This window comes from Propithecus coquereli, unplaced genomic scaffold, assembly GCF_000956105.1.
Source record: "Propithecus coquereli isolate 6110/MARCELLA unplaced genomic scaffold, Pcoq_1.0 Scaffold143, whole genome shotgun sequence".
NCBI classification, from domain to species: domain Eukaryota; kingdom Metazoa; phylum Chordata; class Mammalia; order Primates; family Indriidae; genus Propithecus; species Propithecus coquereli.
The window spans coordinates 3471550-3486720 of record NW_012138636.1 but is presented as its reverse complement, the minus strand read 5'-3'; the positions used below and the strand labels follow the sequence as shown (position 1 = coordinate 3486720).

General features: G+C 43.6%; 1 protein-coding gene across 2 annotated transcripts in view; it reads left to right on the top strand.

Moving 5' to 3' along the window:
- The window catches only part of USP46 (ubiquitin specific peptidase 46), a 49807-nt gene extending 36952 nt beyond the window's left edge, over positions 1 to 12855 (top strand). The window contains exons 5-9 of one of the 2 annotated variants that reach the window (XM_012639926.1): positions 721 to 797; positions 4711 to 4794; positions 6859 to 7056; positions 8309 to 8387; positions 9239 to 12855. In XM_012639926.1, coding sequence (XP_012495380.1) covers positions 721 to 797; positions 4711 to 4794; positions 6859 to 7056; positions 8309 to 8387; positions 9239 to 9340 — 540 coding nt within the window. In that variant the 3' untranslated portion in view covers positions 9341 to 12855. Of the gene's footprint in view, positions 1 to 720; positions 798 to 4710; positions 4795 to 6858; positions 7057 to 8308; positions 8388 to 8758; positions 8847 to 9238 lie in introns of those variants that run through there. The other variant, XM_012639927.1, reaches the window with a different exon arrangement.
- The last annotated feature ends 2316 nt before the right edge of the window (positions 12856 to 15171 follow it).

The following is a 15171-nucleotide window of genomic DNA, read 5'->3' as shown; positions in this document are numbered from 1 at the left end:
GTTGGGTTATCTTGAAGCTATTAATGGATGTCTTTCACCAAACTTAGGAAATATTCAGCCAGTATTTTTCAAATAGTTTTTTTGCACTATTCTCTCTCTTCTTCCCTTGTAGGACTCTGATTATGTGCACCGTATCATCTAAAAGGTCCCTACATGTCTGTTAATTTTTACTTCAGTCTTTTCTCTTTGTTCCTCTCATTGGATAATTTCCATCGATCTGTCTCCAAGTTGACTTGCTCTTTCCTCTGTCGTTTCCAGTTTGCTATTAAGTTCATTAGTGTATTGTATTTTTCAGTTGTAGAATTTCTATTTGATTCTTTTTTATTGTTTGTCTGCTGGGGTTTCCTATTTTTAATTCATATATGTTCTTTTACTTTACTGAAGATAGTTATAAAAGCTTCTTTAAAATCCTTGTCTGCTTCCAAGGATCTAAGATTGGGCACACAAAAAAACAATCTGGTTGAGCTTTTATTACTGGAAGTTCCGAATCAAAACTGGGATAGGGTTGAGGTCGAACTGAGAATTTGGGGTTTTTCTCTAGCTTGGCTTGTTTTCTAGGTAACTCTGGGCAACAGTGAGTATATGTAGCCACACAGGACTGTTAACTGCAGTTGTGAATTTTGCTGCAGTTTATGAGTAGCTATAAACGTTCAAAGTTTTATCTGTTATGTCTACTGTGTATTTTGTGCCTAATATATTTTTTCCGTTTTTTTGCTTCAGGTTAGTAGCAAAGATGAAGATTTTCTTGACCTTTCTGTTGATGTGGAACAGAATACATCCATTACCCATTGTCTAAGGTAACCTCATGAACTCTGATGTGGTTTGAGCTTTTGAACAGGCTAGTAAATGAACGGGGGGAAAGTCCTGTATTTCTTCAGGAAACAAGCTCCCTTTCTCTCTCTCTCTCTCTCTTTTTTATTGTCCTTTATTTATTTATTTCAAAATATTAAGCAGGTACAAATGTTTTTGGTTACCCGGATCACTTCTGTAATGCTTGAGTCTGGCTGTAGGTGTGCCCGTCACCCAAATAGTGTTCATTGTACCCATTAGGTAGGTTTTTGCCCTTCCCCTCCTTCCTCATCCTGCCTGCTTGATTTCCACTGAGTTTTTACTTCCCTCTGTGTACATGTGTGTTCATTGGTTAGTTCCAACTTAATAATGAGTACGTGTGGTGTTTGTTTTTCCATTCTTGAGATATTTCACTCAGGAGAATGGTCTCCAGTTCCATCCAAATTGTTGCAAAAGGTATTAAGTCATCTTTATTCATGGCTCAGTAGTATTCGATGGTATACTTAAACCACATTTTGTTAATCCACTCATGAATTGATGGGCACTTGGGTTGATTCCACATCTTTGCAATTGTGAATTGTGCTGCAGTAAACATTTGCGTGCAGATGTCTTTTTGATACAAAGACTTCTTTTCCTTTGGGTAGATATCGAGTAGTGGGATTGCTGGATCGAATGGTACGTCTACTTTTTAATTCTTTGAGGAATCTCCATACTGTTTTCCATAGAGGTTGTACTAATTTGCAGCCCCACCAACAGTGTATAAGCATTCCTTTCTCTCTGCATCCACACCAGCATCTATCGTTTTTGGCTTTTTTAATAAAAGTCATTCTAACGGGGGTAAGGTGATATCTCACTGTGGTTTCAATTTGCATTTCTCTGATGATTAGTGACGTTGGGCATTTTTTCATATGTTTCTTGGTCATTTTTCTGCCTTCTTTTGAAAAGCTTCTTCTGTTCATGTCTTTTGCCCACTTTTTAATGGGGTTGTTTGTTTTTTTCTTGCTGATTTGCTTGAGTTCTTTGTAGATTCTGGTTATTAGCCCTTTATTGGATGTATAGCATGGAAATATTTTCTCCCATTCTGTAGGTCGTGTATTTGCTCTATTGATTGTTTCCTTAGCTGTGCAGAAGCTTTTTAGTTTAATCAAATCCCATTCATTTATTTTTGTTGTTACTGTGATTACCATTGGGGTCTTATTCATAAATTCTTTGCCTAGGCCGATATCTAGAAGAGTTTTTCCAACCTTTTCTTCTAGAGTTCTTATGGTTTCATGCCTTATATTTAAGTCTTTTATCCATCTCGAATTAATTTTTGAGGATGGTGAGAGACAGGGGTCCTCTTTGATTCTTCTGCATATGGCTATCCAGTTATCCCAGCACCATTTATTGAATAGGGCTTCTTTTCCCCAGTGTACGTTGTTGTCTGCTTTGTCAAAGATCAGTTAGCTGTAGGTAGGTGGTTTTATTATCTGGGTTCTCTATTTTTTGTTTCATTTGTCTATGTCTCTATTTTTGTACCAATATCATGCTGTTTTGGTTACTTTAGCCTTGCAGTATAGTTTGAAGTCTGGTAAGGTGATGCCTCTAGATTTGTTCTTTTTGCTTAAGATTGCTCCGGCTATTTGGGCTCTTTTCTGATTCTAAATGAAGCGTAGAATTATATTTTCTAGATCTGTGAAGTATGACGTTGGTATTTTGATGGGGATTGCACTGAATCTATAAATCACTTTGGGTAGTATGGACATTTTAACAATGTTGATTCTGCCAATCCATGAGCATGATATATTTTTCCATTTGTTTGTGTCCTCTGTGATTTCTTTCCTCAGTGTTTCATGGTTCTCTTTGTAGAGATCTTTCACCTCCTTGGTTAATTATATTCCCAGGTATTTCACTTCCTTTGTAGCTATCATGAATGATATTGAGTCTTTGATTTAGCTTCCTTTCTCTTAAAGCAATATGATTCTGTTATTTTCTATTTCTCCTTTCCCAAGAGAGATTAAAAATAAGTATATGTGGTCTAGAGAAGAGTCCCGCTGAGAAAAGAGAGGATGAGGTGGAAGTCATTAGTCATTACGTGTAAAAATAAATTTTAATCTTTAATACAGACAGATGCTTTGGCTTTCATGTGGCAGTGTATTTCTAGATAATGTTTCATTGCTACTATGACTCTTTTTAAAGAAATCGAGAGTTTTGTGCTTTCCTCCAACCTCTGCTCAGTGCTTGGGTAACTTATCCCAAGTGTGCCTTTGATTTTCTGTTTGAAAAGGTTCCCTGACCCTTGCTGGCCGCTTTGTTCCAACAACCGCATGGCATTAACTGACAGCCCTGCTTTGCCCCAGACTCTACTGCTGGGATCATCCCCTTTTCCTAGTTCACCTTCATTTTCCAGTTCTCCCCCAGAGATGCCCCATCTCGGTGGCAGTGGGCCTGCAGCCAGTGGGCTGGGCAGGATGGTGGTTCTTTGTGAAGCGTGTCTTTACATTAGGTACCCTACCTATCAGGGTCTGCAAATACTTCAGAGAACTCATTTCGGGAAATAAGAATGAGTAGAAAGCGTCTGATTCCTTATTCGTTGCCATGCTGTCCTTGGTCGTTCTGATCTCGTAGCCGGATAGCGAGGTTTGTCTGTGGGAGATATCCTGAGTTATGAAACGCCCCCACACGCATCCTCCCCACCCTCTCCCTGGCGCCCCAAATGTCCGGAGGCCAGTGTGGCTGGGGCAGGGTGAGGAGGAGATGAGGTAGGAAGAGTAGCCCAGGGTCTGATGGCCGCAGCCTGGAGGCTGTGGCAAGGAGATTGGATTTTATTCCTGAGTGCACTAGACGCTGTCGGAGGGTTGCAGGCAGGGAATCACGTGCACGCCCTGTTTAGGCGGCACTAACGCTTCCTGTCGTCACTGGTTGGTCGCGTGTGTCTGTTACACTGTGAGCTGGGTGAGCGCAGTTGCTGTCTGGGATCCCGGGACCTCGCCTCGAGGGCCGCAGTGCACGCTGGGGGATGTAGTGAATGAGTCATCCGTGGGAGCGGTAGAATCGTTAACACCATTTAAGTAACAGTCTGTATTGAATGAAAGAGGATCACCCCGGTACCAGGACACTCTATGAATGAGGAAATGTCAGGCTTTTTCAGATCCGTAGGGTGTTATCACAGATTCTCCTCAGCCTTTGAAGCAGCACCACAGAAACGTTAAGTAGAATCTCATGACCGGAAAGGAATGAAAAGCTATGACATTTAAAAGATGAAAACCCTGAGTGGCACAGTAAAACATCGTGATAAGACAGATCCTCCTATAACAAACACGATGGCTTTTGTCCTCAAAAGGAGGCAGCCTCAAGTTTCATCCTCTGGGAGGCGGGGAGTGCTGGGGGGGCGTGGCTGATAATTTGGGTTTTCTTAGTCCAACAAAAGGGCAGTTGTGTGTGGTTTACATTTCCCTGTCTTTACTTTTGTGCTCTTTGAAAATATGGACTACTTGAGATGCACCGTTTTTCATTAACTGTGCGATAATGTCACCTTACATGTTATGTGACTGACTTTTTTGGACCCAACTTACATTGTTGTAGTGGGCTTTTACAATAGTATCTTTCTATTATAATTTTAAATTTCCAACTTACAGGTCTTCTCTGTTAAGTCCTGATTTTTTTCCAAATCGGTGGGAAACCCTAATTTTTATCTGTTTGTGTCCCATTAAATAAAGCTATATTTGAAAATCTCTCGTGGCGAATTCATATTCAATGAGAAGAACGTGTCCAGCAGACATGCTCTGACGGCACGATAGCCCCTGGTCTTAAGGATCCTTTCTGATTATTCCTTTCTTTGCTTTGACTTAAGAATTACCCTGCAGAGAGTAAAGGGGTTTAAAACATGGTAAACCAAGTACGTCTGGAATTTTTAAAGATGAAAACGTTTTTTTTCTACAGAGACTTCAGCAACACAGAAACACTGTGTAGCGAACAAAAATATTATTGTGAAACATGCTGCAGCAAACAGGAGGCCCAAAAACGGTACGTAGAGATTCGGTTCGGGGGGGTGGCTTCGTGCAGGGAGAAGGCTCCAGACAGTGGAGCCCGCCAGGGTTGGCTTTGAACCTGAGCCTCATGGGCTCGTGGCCACGGGGCTTCGGGCCAGTTAGTTACCGGCCTCATCAGTAAAACCGGCGAAGGACGCTGGCGTTGGAGAGCTGTCCCTTTGACCAAGTGTCCGCTGTTCGTTTGTTCATTCAGCAAATGTTTGCTGAGTGCTGCTGTGCGCCAGAAACGACGTGGATAAACAAGTGGTGATCAAATGCAATCACTGTCCTCTTAGGATTGAAGATACATTATATAGAGCACTTAGCACCGCACATAATACATAGTAGACACCCAGTGCTGTTGTTTGTAATTGTTGTTTATATTAAACATTGGAATGTCTTATTTAGAGACAAAGGTTAAAAAAAAATCTATAATAAGGAGTCATGAAGAAATCAGTAACACCCCAGTTATAGGGATAGGTGATAAGAAGTGGTACAGGACCCAAGCTTCTCCATCTTTTTACCAACACCACCTGTCACGGCTCTTGGACAATCTGAGATATAGTCGTTCCTTATCATCTGCCCCCAGAAGCCAAGAAACTTTGACGTTTTAATGCCGTGAATCCTCACCGTGAGAGGAACATATCTTGCCAGGGGTTCTGGAACGTTCAAGGTGGCTCGCACATGCTCAGTACTGCTGTCTCGAACCCTCAGGGGTCTAGACCTGAGGTTGAAATAATTTCTCTGCCCAGACATGGGCATCTTTTCTTGTTGCATCCAAACTTACGGAAGGTTAGTCGTCGTAGCGGGCAGGAGTGAAGGTGGTAGGCAGGCAGCAAGAGAACTCGGTGTCTGCCCGTCCTTACAACCTGAGTCTGCCTGTGGCCAGTCCTGGGTGTTCCTGTGTGGCATTAAAATGTTTTCGTTTCAGCCCTGGAGGTTTTATACATTACAATGTCATGTGTTCCTGTAAAATATGGGACTCCCTATAATTCTACCAATTTTTTATTTTGCTTATTTTCATGAATAGGGTTTTACCTTAATAGACTCCTTAACGTTCTGTTAAAATTTGTTCGTCTCAGATAATATGTATTGAAAATGTCCACAAACTTAACAGCATTTACACTAACTCAGTACATTCGTAGAGTGGGGGCTGGAAGGTAACTTGAAGACCCTCCGTCCCAGCCACGTTCTCTACAAAAACCATTACCTTTAACTTTTTCCTGAGGAACGTTAATGGCCATCTGGGAAAAAGGCTTTCGGTGTTGATGTAAGTTCGGGAAAAGCAGCATCAAAAACAGAACGGTTTTCTTTCCTGCAGGATTTCTCAAACCTTCAGTCTGGTAATGCACATAGAGGGTCTTCAAAACAGAAAGCAGCATTGTCCAAGCTTAGTTGGCCAGAGATGCCCCACGTCTGTAAACATCTCCAGTGTTCTCACGAGCCCAGTTTGGGAGATGTAGCCCTGAGCCCACCCCTTCGTTTTATAAACGAGGGGGCTGAGAGCCAGAGAAGGGGAGTGACTTCCCAGGATCACAAGAGTCAGGGTGAGAGTGAGCCCGGCGCGCTTGGCTTCCCGGTGCCTGGGAAGGTGCGTCGGAAGCATCCTCAGGGCCTCAGGGCCTCTAAGTCCAGCTTGCACCCTCCCGCCTCGTCCTCTTCCCAGCTTCCTGCCCTCAAAAGCTCTCGACCCTCCTCCATTGTGACAGGGCAGGTTGTCTAGACATTGCTCTTCCCTGGGAGGTAGAGGGCAGCGACGGAGAACAGTTGCACAGCCTGTTTCACTGGCACACAAACTCTGGAACGTCTCCTGCGGCCAGAGACACGGCCTCGCCCTTGCCCACCTCCGGCCGTGCTCCAGGCAGCCAGGGCCGCGACGTACCGGCTGTACGTGAGCAGGCACGCTTCCACCCTGCGACACCGTTCGGTCGTTTGCTGGTTCGAAGTTCGTTAGGTCCCCCCCCCGCCTCTGCTCTCCATTGCGCAGCGGACAGTGGGTTTATTCTGTCCCCCTGGCAGGCGTCGGGGGTGGCTGACGTTCTGTTTCATGGTTTCTCAGGATGAGAGTGAAAAAGCTGCCCATGATTTTGGCCCTGCACCTAAAGCGGTTCAAGTACATGGAGCAGCTCCACAGGTACACCAAGCTGTCTTACCGGGTGGTCTTCCCGCTGGAACTGCGGCTCTTCAACACCTCCAGCGACGCCGTGAACCTGGACCGCATGTACGACCTCGTCGCGGTGGTCGTTCACTGCGGCAGGTAACGGCGGGCCCGGGCGGGTGTGAGCGTCGTCCCTTTGCCGAGAGAGACCCGGCTGCACCCTACCCGGGCCGTGGCCTGTTCCGTACTTTTGGGACTCTCTTCCACCTCCTACTGATCATCTCAAAATGCATATAAACATGCCTGTAGACGTACGGAAAATAAATAGGACTCCGGTAATGATAATCTGAATGTTCGATCATGAAGGGGATAATAAATACCCATTGGATAGAAATGATGCTTATGAGGAATTTGAAATAAATGCTTACACTACCATTTTAATTTTTAAAAAACAAAAATTGCTTATATAGTATGATCTCAAACATATTTTAAGATATATGAATAAAGACTAGAAGCAATAGATCACACTTAATAATTTTGTGGCACTTTGAGTGATTAAAATATATTCTTAAATCTTGTTTTTGTTTTAGCTGCTGCTGTTACGCATTTTGGTTTGTTAACATCTTTCTAAAACTGGGTCACACCACCCCTCAGAATCGCCCGTCGCCTTCCCGGCGCGCTCACGGCCAGGTCTCACGTCTCGCCGTGCCGCCCGGGTGGGTGGTCTGCCCCCTGCACCCTCCCGGGGCTCACGCAGCCCTGCCGCTCCGGCCGCCTTGCTGTCCCGGCCCCAGGCTTTTGCACTTGCCATTCCCCATTCCTGAAACTTCCATCCCAGAGTCACATGGCTGTCCCCACTCCTCCCCCCATTTTCTTCAGGGAAATTCCTTCTGCTCAAGTCTCACACGATCAGAGAGGCCTCCCTTCACCACTATCTATCAGATGGTCCCTCCTCCCCTCACTCACTGTCCGTCACGCCCTCAGCCTTCTCTTTGACACTTACCGCGACTTCGCATGTTTTTATGTGTTTAGTTTGTTTATTGCCTGCCCACCCCCGACCCCAAATCCCAAGCAAGTGAGGGCTTCGTTTTATTCACTGCTGCTTCTCCTAGCAGCCAGGATAGGGCCTGGCACCGAGTAGGTAGACAGTAATTATCCATTCATATTTGCAGAATTTGAGTGTCCGTTTTCCCCACTGGATTCAGTCCGTGGAAGACGTCTCTCTGCACACGCCTGTACTCCCTTACGGCCAGCACGTGAAACCGTGGACACAGACACGAATCACACCAAGTTATTTATGCCGATGGCACAGTTTTTTCTCTAGTGAATCACTGCTTAGAAAGAGCTTAGAGGAGTTTTATAAAGAAGTAAATGCTCAGTTGGAAACTTTCTTCCATTTGTTCTTTTCCAGTGGTCCTAATCGCGGGCACTATATCACCATTGTGAAAAGTCACGGCTTCTGGCTTCTGTTTGATGATGACATCGTAGAGGTTGGTATGCAGATTATTCTTCCGTTGGCACGGGGTGTGGATGGTATTTGGGGGGATGTGTACGTGTGGACGTTTTAAAAAACAGGTCTGTTTCCCCATAATCCGACTTGAAAACAACCTCCGTAGAGAGGGAGGGGAGGTGTGATCGTGGGTCCATGAGCACCGTGTTCTTGTTAACTGGTCGGCCGTAGATAAGGGGTCCCTGTGTCTCTGGCACGGTCAGTCATGTTTATGTGTCAGCCCTGTTTCCTGCCGTGACTAAAGAAAGCCCTGATCTGGTGCAGGGCAAATAATAAGACTTCAGAGTTCTAATAAAATTACTGTAACAGTTTTTTCTTATGTTGATTATTGTTTAAAATACTTTTTTTCAGTCTGTTGGATCTAGAAATCTTTATTATACCAAAGCATTCATATACTGACTTTTGTTGTAAAGGGATACAAACTGGAGTGGCTTCTACACTCAAAGACATGATCGACTGTAACTCACTAGGCCGTTTTACTGGAATAACGCCACAGGAAATGAACTCTGGTGGCTTGAAAAAATTAAGGTTATTCCCAAGACCCTCCAGTTTACCATTTAAAAGACAGAAGTCTCGGCTCCTTCAGAGAGCGCCCACGTAGAGCTGCTGATAGATGGAAGGGTGGCCTCCCTCCTCAGCGATTTGCAGTTCATGAAATGATGCGCCTCTGTCGAGTCTATGGAATTATCCATTTGCTGTTAAACGTTCCTAATCTTGACTTTATAATAAACAGTGTTCCTTGCATTTTACTGTATGTTCCATTAGTTTTCCTTCCCCTTCCCCAGGAATCATGTCAAATAATTGTGTTGTTTTATTTCTCCTTTATTGCAGAAAATAGATGCTCAAGCTATTGAAGAATTCTATGGTCTGACATCAGATATATCAAAAAATTCAGAATCTGGATATATTTTATTCTATCAGTCAAGAGAATAACTTAAAGAACCGCGGGACTAGTTCGAGCAGGGAAAATGTTCAAAGCACCGTTACCCGGTTTCTCTGCAGACTTTCCTCTTCCCCAGCAGCCCACTGCTGGTATCACTCCAAGTCCCATGGTCTGGCTGTGTTAAACTCTCTCCCTTTGTTTTTTTTCACACGCAGCGCTACTCTTGGTTTTCTTTCCGTCTGAGGTCGAGTTAACTGCGGTCGGATAGCAGGAAGATGTATATGAACAACAGTTGCTGATTTTAGGATCAGCAACTTTTGGGCGAAGGCTGTGCCACTAGTTACGTCTGGTTGAATTAGAGTGACATTCGCTATGAATGTCTACAGGCTATTAGGGGTGTTCGCTAAACTTCTAAATGGCTTTCGGGGGTCTCCTTACAATGCATTCCTTTGACTCGTCCCTGGAAGCACTGCTGCCCATTTCCAGCTTCTCTGCCTCTTTGCTGTCACGAGCACAGAGAACTGGGTGGCTGTTGACCTTTTAGGGCTGGGACTATAGCTTTACGTTTGTGCAGGCAGAAATGCGTAAAAGTGAGTAACCTCAAGACTAAAAGCATTCTCCACGTGGAACAGGGTGAAGAGGCGCTGTTCGCGGTGGCTCTTGGTGGCTGGCGTCTGCACCGTGCTGGGTTAGTGCCATGCTAACCCAGCCGGCGGAATTCCAGCGGCGGAGAAGGTGTGGAGCTCAGGGCAGGCAAAGCCAAGAGGAGGAGGTTTTTGTGGACAGTGAAAATTACTTTTCTTACCTTTCTACCAAAACCAAGTTTCAGGAAAATAACTCTGTGCTGTTGATTTTTAGTGACACTTTTCTCCTGTAAGGTCCTGTGAGTTGTATTTACCCCGCGCGTGGCACTGCTGAGCTTCTCAAGGCGTCTTTCCAATCCTGCCGACGCCGTGCAGTCGGTGGCTGCAGGGCTGGCAAGACTGCCCCTGGCCAGGCAGCGCGACGCGTCTCCATCAGGAATAACGAAGTCACTGCACCACGACGACTGTCATCGTGCAACTTAATTTTTAAGCAGACTCTGTCTGTTTGCCGAGGCACTGGCGAAGTCCTGGGGCAAATCCAGACCCTCCGGAGGGGCGTGCTGGCGGCAGCTGGGTGTGGCAGTGGGCACAGGAAGTGGCGGTGGGCGGTGGAGGGGTGGACAAGATGGCGGCAGTTTCTTTGGCTCAGACTCCTAGAATGCTTGACGAGACAGTGTTTTGGAAGAACCTCATCTCACTATAGTTACTTTTACTTCTTTTCACTTGTGTTATATATGTATTTATTAGAGCATTTGAGTGTTGGTACCTTTTATTAAAAGGGTCGATTTCCTGTTTTGCCCTTGGGCTGGTTTTTGGTTTCCTACAAATACTACAAGTCATAGATCTTGGCTTCCTTTGGGAAATCTCTTGACTTCCATACACTATGTTATACTGTGAACACGATATTTTGTTACCTAAAGCATCTGCTAATGAACATGCAAACTTTTGGCATAATGTGAACTGAAATTGAAAATGTTAAGTGGCCATTTTGCAACAATGAAGAGGATAGCACTTTACCTAGATGAAAACTGGATTTCATGTCTTGAAATATCGTCAACCGTTTATTGCTCAGAATTTAAATAAGCATGCCAACATTTCATTTGTTCATGCTTGAAGTGAAACGTTTTACTTTTCACTGGAGAAGACGAAACAGGGTGATCTTCATGTTGTTGTTTTATACACGTGATGAAAATGTACCTTGCCTTGTTTAGAGGCAAACTCATATTTATAAATATTTTGTCTTTTTTTCTTCCATGAAACACATGCAGTACCTGGAAGGTGAGTCTTTATTTTTAAGGAGAGGCGCTTTCCAATGGAAGGTAATTGATGTAGGGAAATGTTTGTATTATATATAACCCATATATTTGACTGCAGGTGACAAAGTTTAAGAAAATGATGGTTGATCTCTAATATATTTGGAACTGATTCATAAGAAAACTATTAAAATTACCTTTGAAACGACTGTTGAAACTAATTTATTTTTAAAAAGTTTCAATTGGAAGCCTGTCGAAGTAATATCGAAATGCTGAGTCGTAAGTTTAGCACATTTCTCTTTCGTTCGGGTGTGTAAAGTTTTTCCCAGTGACTTAAGTAATTCCTTTTCATAGTTAGCTAAAATTCAGTCTTCATGGGTAGATTTTTGGAATAAAAAAAGATAAGTGTGGAAAATATTGCAAAGACATTAAAACGATTGTGTGATACAGGAAAAGAAGATTGGAGAAAGACTAAAACACATTTCTCCAGGAACACTCCATCAGTTTTTGTCAAATTTAGAGCTATCTGGTAATTTTTTTCCCTCTTCTTCAACACATGAAACAAACACTAGGCAGCTACATCCCCCCCACAATCATTTCTCTTTATGTAAGACAGTAGCACGCAAAGGCTTCTTTATTTTGCATCGGTCATTTACGGTGGAAAGCAGGGAATAGTGTGGGAGACCTGAGACCACTCTGAGGTCAGCAGTAGCACAAAATCTCCGCAGTATTCCCTCCAGCAGCCAGGGGTTTAGTGTGTCATTTTCCGGCAGGAGTAAGTAGACCTGCTGTATTGCTTTTAACTGCTGGGTGTTTTAAAACAAGTTACAGCATTTTACATGTTAAAAAAAAAAAAAAAAAAAGGAAATATCTGCTTTATTGGTTACTTACTAGTTTAGCATCTAGATGATGGTACAGTATGCTGAAAAGTCATTTGTATCAGAGCAAATGTTGGTAAAATGCTGACATCCAGTCCTGTTATATTGATGCATTTTCCATTCTAAGGCAATAGGAAGTGGGCTGGTTTGAAGAGAGCAGGGAACAAACACAAGCAGGGCATTGGCCTGAATAGGAAGCCAATGAGATTTGATTTTATGGCCTGGTCTATTTTGCATTTAAGATGAAATGGAGAAAAAAATGACAGAAGTGGGCCCTATGCATTTATTTTCATGGAAACCCTTAATTTCGTGGGCATGCCTGAGAATGAACTATGTTCTAACTGGAGCTTAGGGCTTATTTTAGATATTGGAGTGTAGCTTTATTACAGATGGATTTTATCTTTAAACATTGCATTTTGATCAACTTTGTATATTCATGTGTATAAAATACCGTGCACTAAATGTTTTGCCCTCGTTTGCTATTACATGGTCAAGGCATTTATCAGCACTGTTGTGATTAGCTCATGTAAATGGCATGGGTCAGGGAAAATCATTTCCTACTTTTCTGCCTAATTAAATTTCTGTTTTCCAGTATTACATTAATTTATTTTGGGCTTCCATTTCTGTGTAACCAAAACAGTTACTGTATTTGTGTGGCATTCTTCTTATTTTCTTGCTTAAAAAACATTGTAGTTTTTATTTAAAATAATCTGTACCTTAATTTTTTTTTTAATGTAACCAATTCAAGCACTTTAAGCAATAATGTCAATCTTGTGAAATTTCAATCAGTTTAACACCCTGCCTCTAAAATTGTTTGCAAAAAATAAATAAATTTAAAAAAAAATAGGAATTCTCTTCCTAGAGAATTATATCTGGGTAATGCTGCACATTCGAACTTAGAATCCTTTTATAAAGTGTGAGTCCGTGGCAGGTCTCTTGTCCAGGTAATCATTACAAACTTAATTTTTAGCAGTGGAAATGTAAAGAACTTGCTGGCCATTGTAATGTATAAAGACAGCGTTACTATCCAGGTTGATAAAATTAATGTTCCGGAGATAACTTACCAGTCTTTTGAGTGAAAAAGATCAACTGAATGAATAGCGAATTGAGAATATCAGTGAAAAGAAAGAAGTCAGGTGTCGTTGACTGACTTTGCGTATAATACTCCAAGCCCCTTTACCAGTTACGAAATGAAAGATCCATTCCTACAGTAAGGAAGCAGCTTCCGCCCTGGGATGCCATCAGCATCTGGTTTCCAGGAAGGAGTAGGTGTGTGGTCCAGCCCTGGTGTCCTGACGGCTGGACTCCAGCTTCTGGGATGTTTCTGAGCGGTGGAGGCCCCCAGCTATGAGAATCCCCAGCTGGGTTCACACCGCTCCCTGCCCTAGATGCAGGTCCATGCCCTGTGGTCTCCGGGAAGCCTACAGTTACCAGGTTAGGGCTTCTTTTCCCAACCAGTCCCCCAGGGCGTCTGTCGATGGACAGGAGATTGTCATCTGAATACATGCCTGGGCCCGATGATGGGGGTAACGCCTTGCGGACCAAGAGTGGGAAATGTGCCTGTGAGTGGCGGGTCTCCTGGCTCCTGTCCGTCTTCTCTGGGGCAATGCACTTGAACCTGACTGAGCTGGAACAGAGGCTGTTGGGAAAGTCACCTCTGTTCGCCATGAAGACCAAAGGAAAGAAAGACCTTCTTGGGCAGGTGTTTCCCTTTTCGAGGCCTCATTTTCTCCATCTGGCAAATAAGGGTCATAGGGTCGGGCTGTCACTGCCAAGGTGACACAATTTCTGGAGAATGAGAGGGGTTCCTCATTTCTCCAAATCTCCCTCCCCCTCTTTTCATCGATAGTTAAAAATACCTTTAACAGCAAATGCAGCCTTCCATTCCCATTGCTTTGTGTTTGCATGAAGATAAAAGTATTTGCTAAGTCATTTTGTTTTCCTGAGGGAAAATTGTCATCGTGGGGGCAGCACTAAACACAACCCACTTAGACTTTTCCTAAACATGCCCGGGCGGGCGGAGGGATTTTTAATTAAACATTTGCCGCCTGCTGTGTGCGAGGCTTTGTGATAGGAGTTGGGGCCTAAGAGAGGTGAAGCAGTTAGGGTTCCTCTTGTCATTTCTTGCCTCCTAAGAAAAGCCTGTGTGGGAAAGAAACTTAAAATTCAAGTTGTGGAAATAACACGTGTCTGGGGAGCTCTTTACAATCCAGCGGTTTGGTGCTCAGCTTGGGTCTCGCTGTGCACGTGGTACTGCTGGATACAGCACGTGGTAGTGTTGGATACAGCAGGCCCGTCCTTTTTTCCTGGGAACCCCACCTCTGCCCTGGCTGCTTTCAGTGTTGCTTAGCTAAGTGCCTTCTAGCTCCTTCTAAGGCCGATGCAATTTTACAAACAAAGTGTAAATCCGTTAAGTTGCAGCAGCGGACTTGTGCATTTTGCCTTTTAATTCTCATGTTCAAAGAGCCCGTATATTGAAAATTTCAACAATGGATTTTATGCATCAAATATCTGTCATTTCTAAACAGTCTGCTTACATTATTACCAAATACTTAGAGCCCATCTAGACTTAACAAAGTAAGTCGGGGCACGAGAGTTTTTAGGCTGTGTGGCGAGTGATTTTTTTAGCTTATCAACCTTTGTTTGCTTCTTTAGGCCCCTTGTGTTTTACAGTGATTTGAACAAAACACATCAGGAGCTTACAAACAGAGGAAAAGTAGCTTCACTTTGGTTATGAGACACCAGACTCAGAAATGGCGTTAGACTTTGTAAAAAGGACTCCCACTTCCGTGCTTGCTTCTCACATAATTATAAAGTATGTATTTATCAACAACCATAAGAGTATCATATTCGAGTTGTAAGTCATGCAGAGGCATCTTTGATGGTTTTCTCTCCTGGGAGTAATGTAGGCTGTAGGTAAGGCAGTGTGGAATTGTCCAGAAGCTCTCCCTGGGAAGGAAGTCTGGGCACTCGTGCTGCGGGTTGCAATTCTGTTTTGTTCTTACCTCCTCGTGGTAGTAGGGAGCCTCGAGAAGAAAACAGAGACGGATCTGACTTGGCTGGAAGCAAAGTAATTTGATGGTTGAAGCCACCACCATCTCCATATATTGAACCGGGTCCTCCTCCTGTGGTCCAGCTCAGCTGCGTTTGCATTTCAGAATCTTTC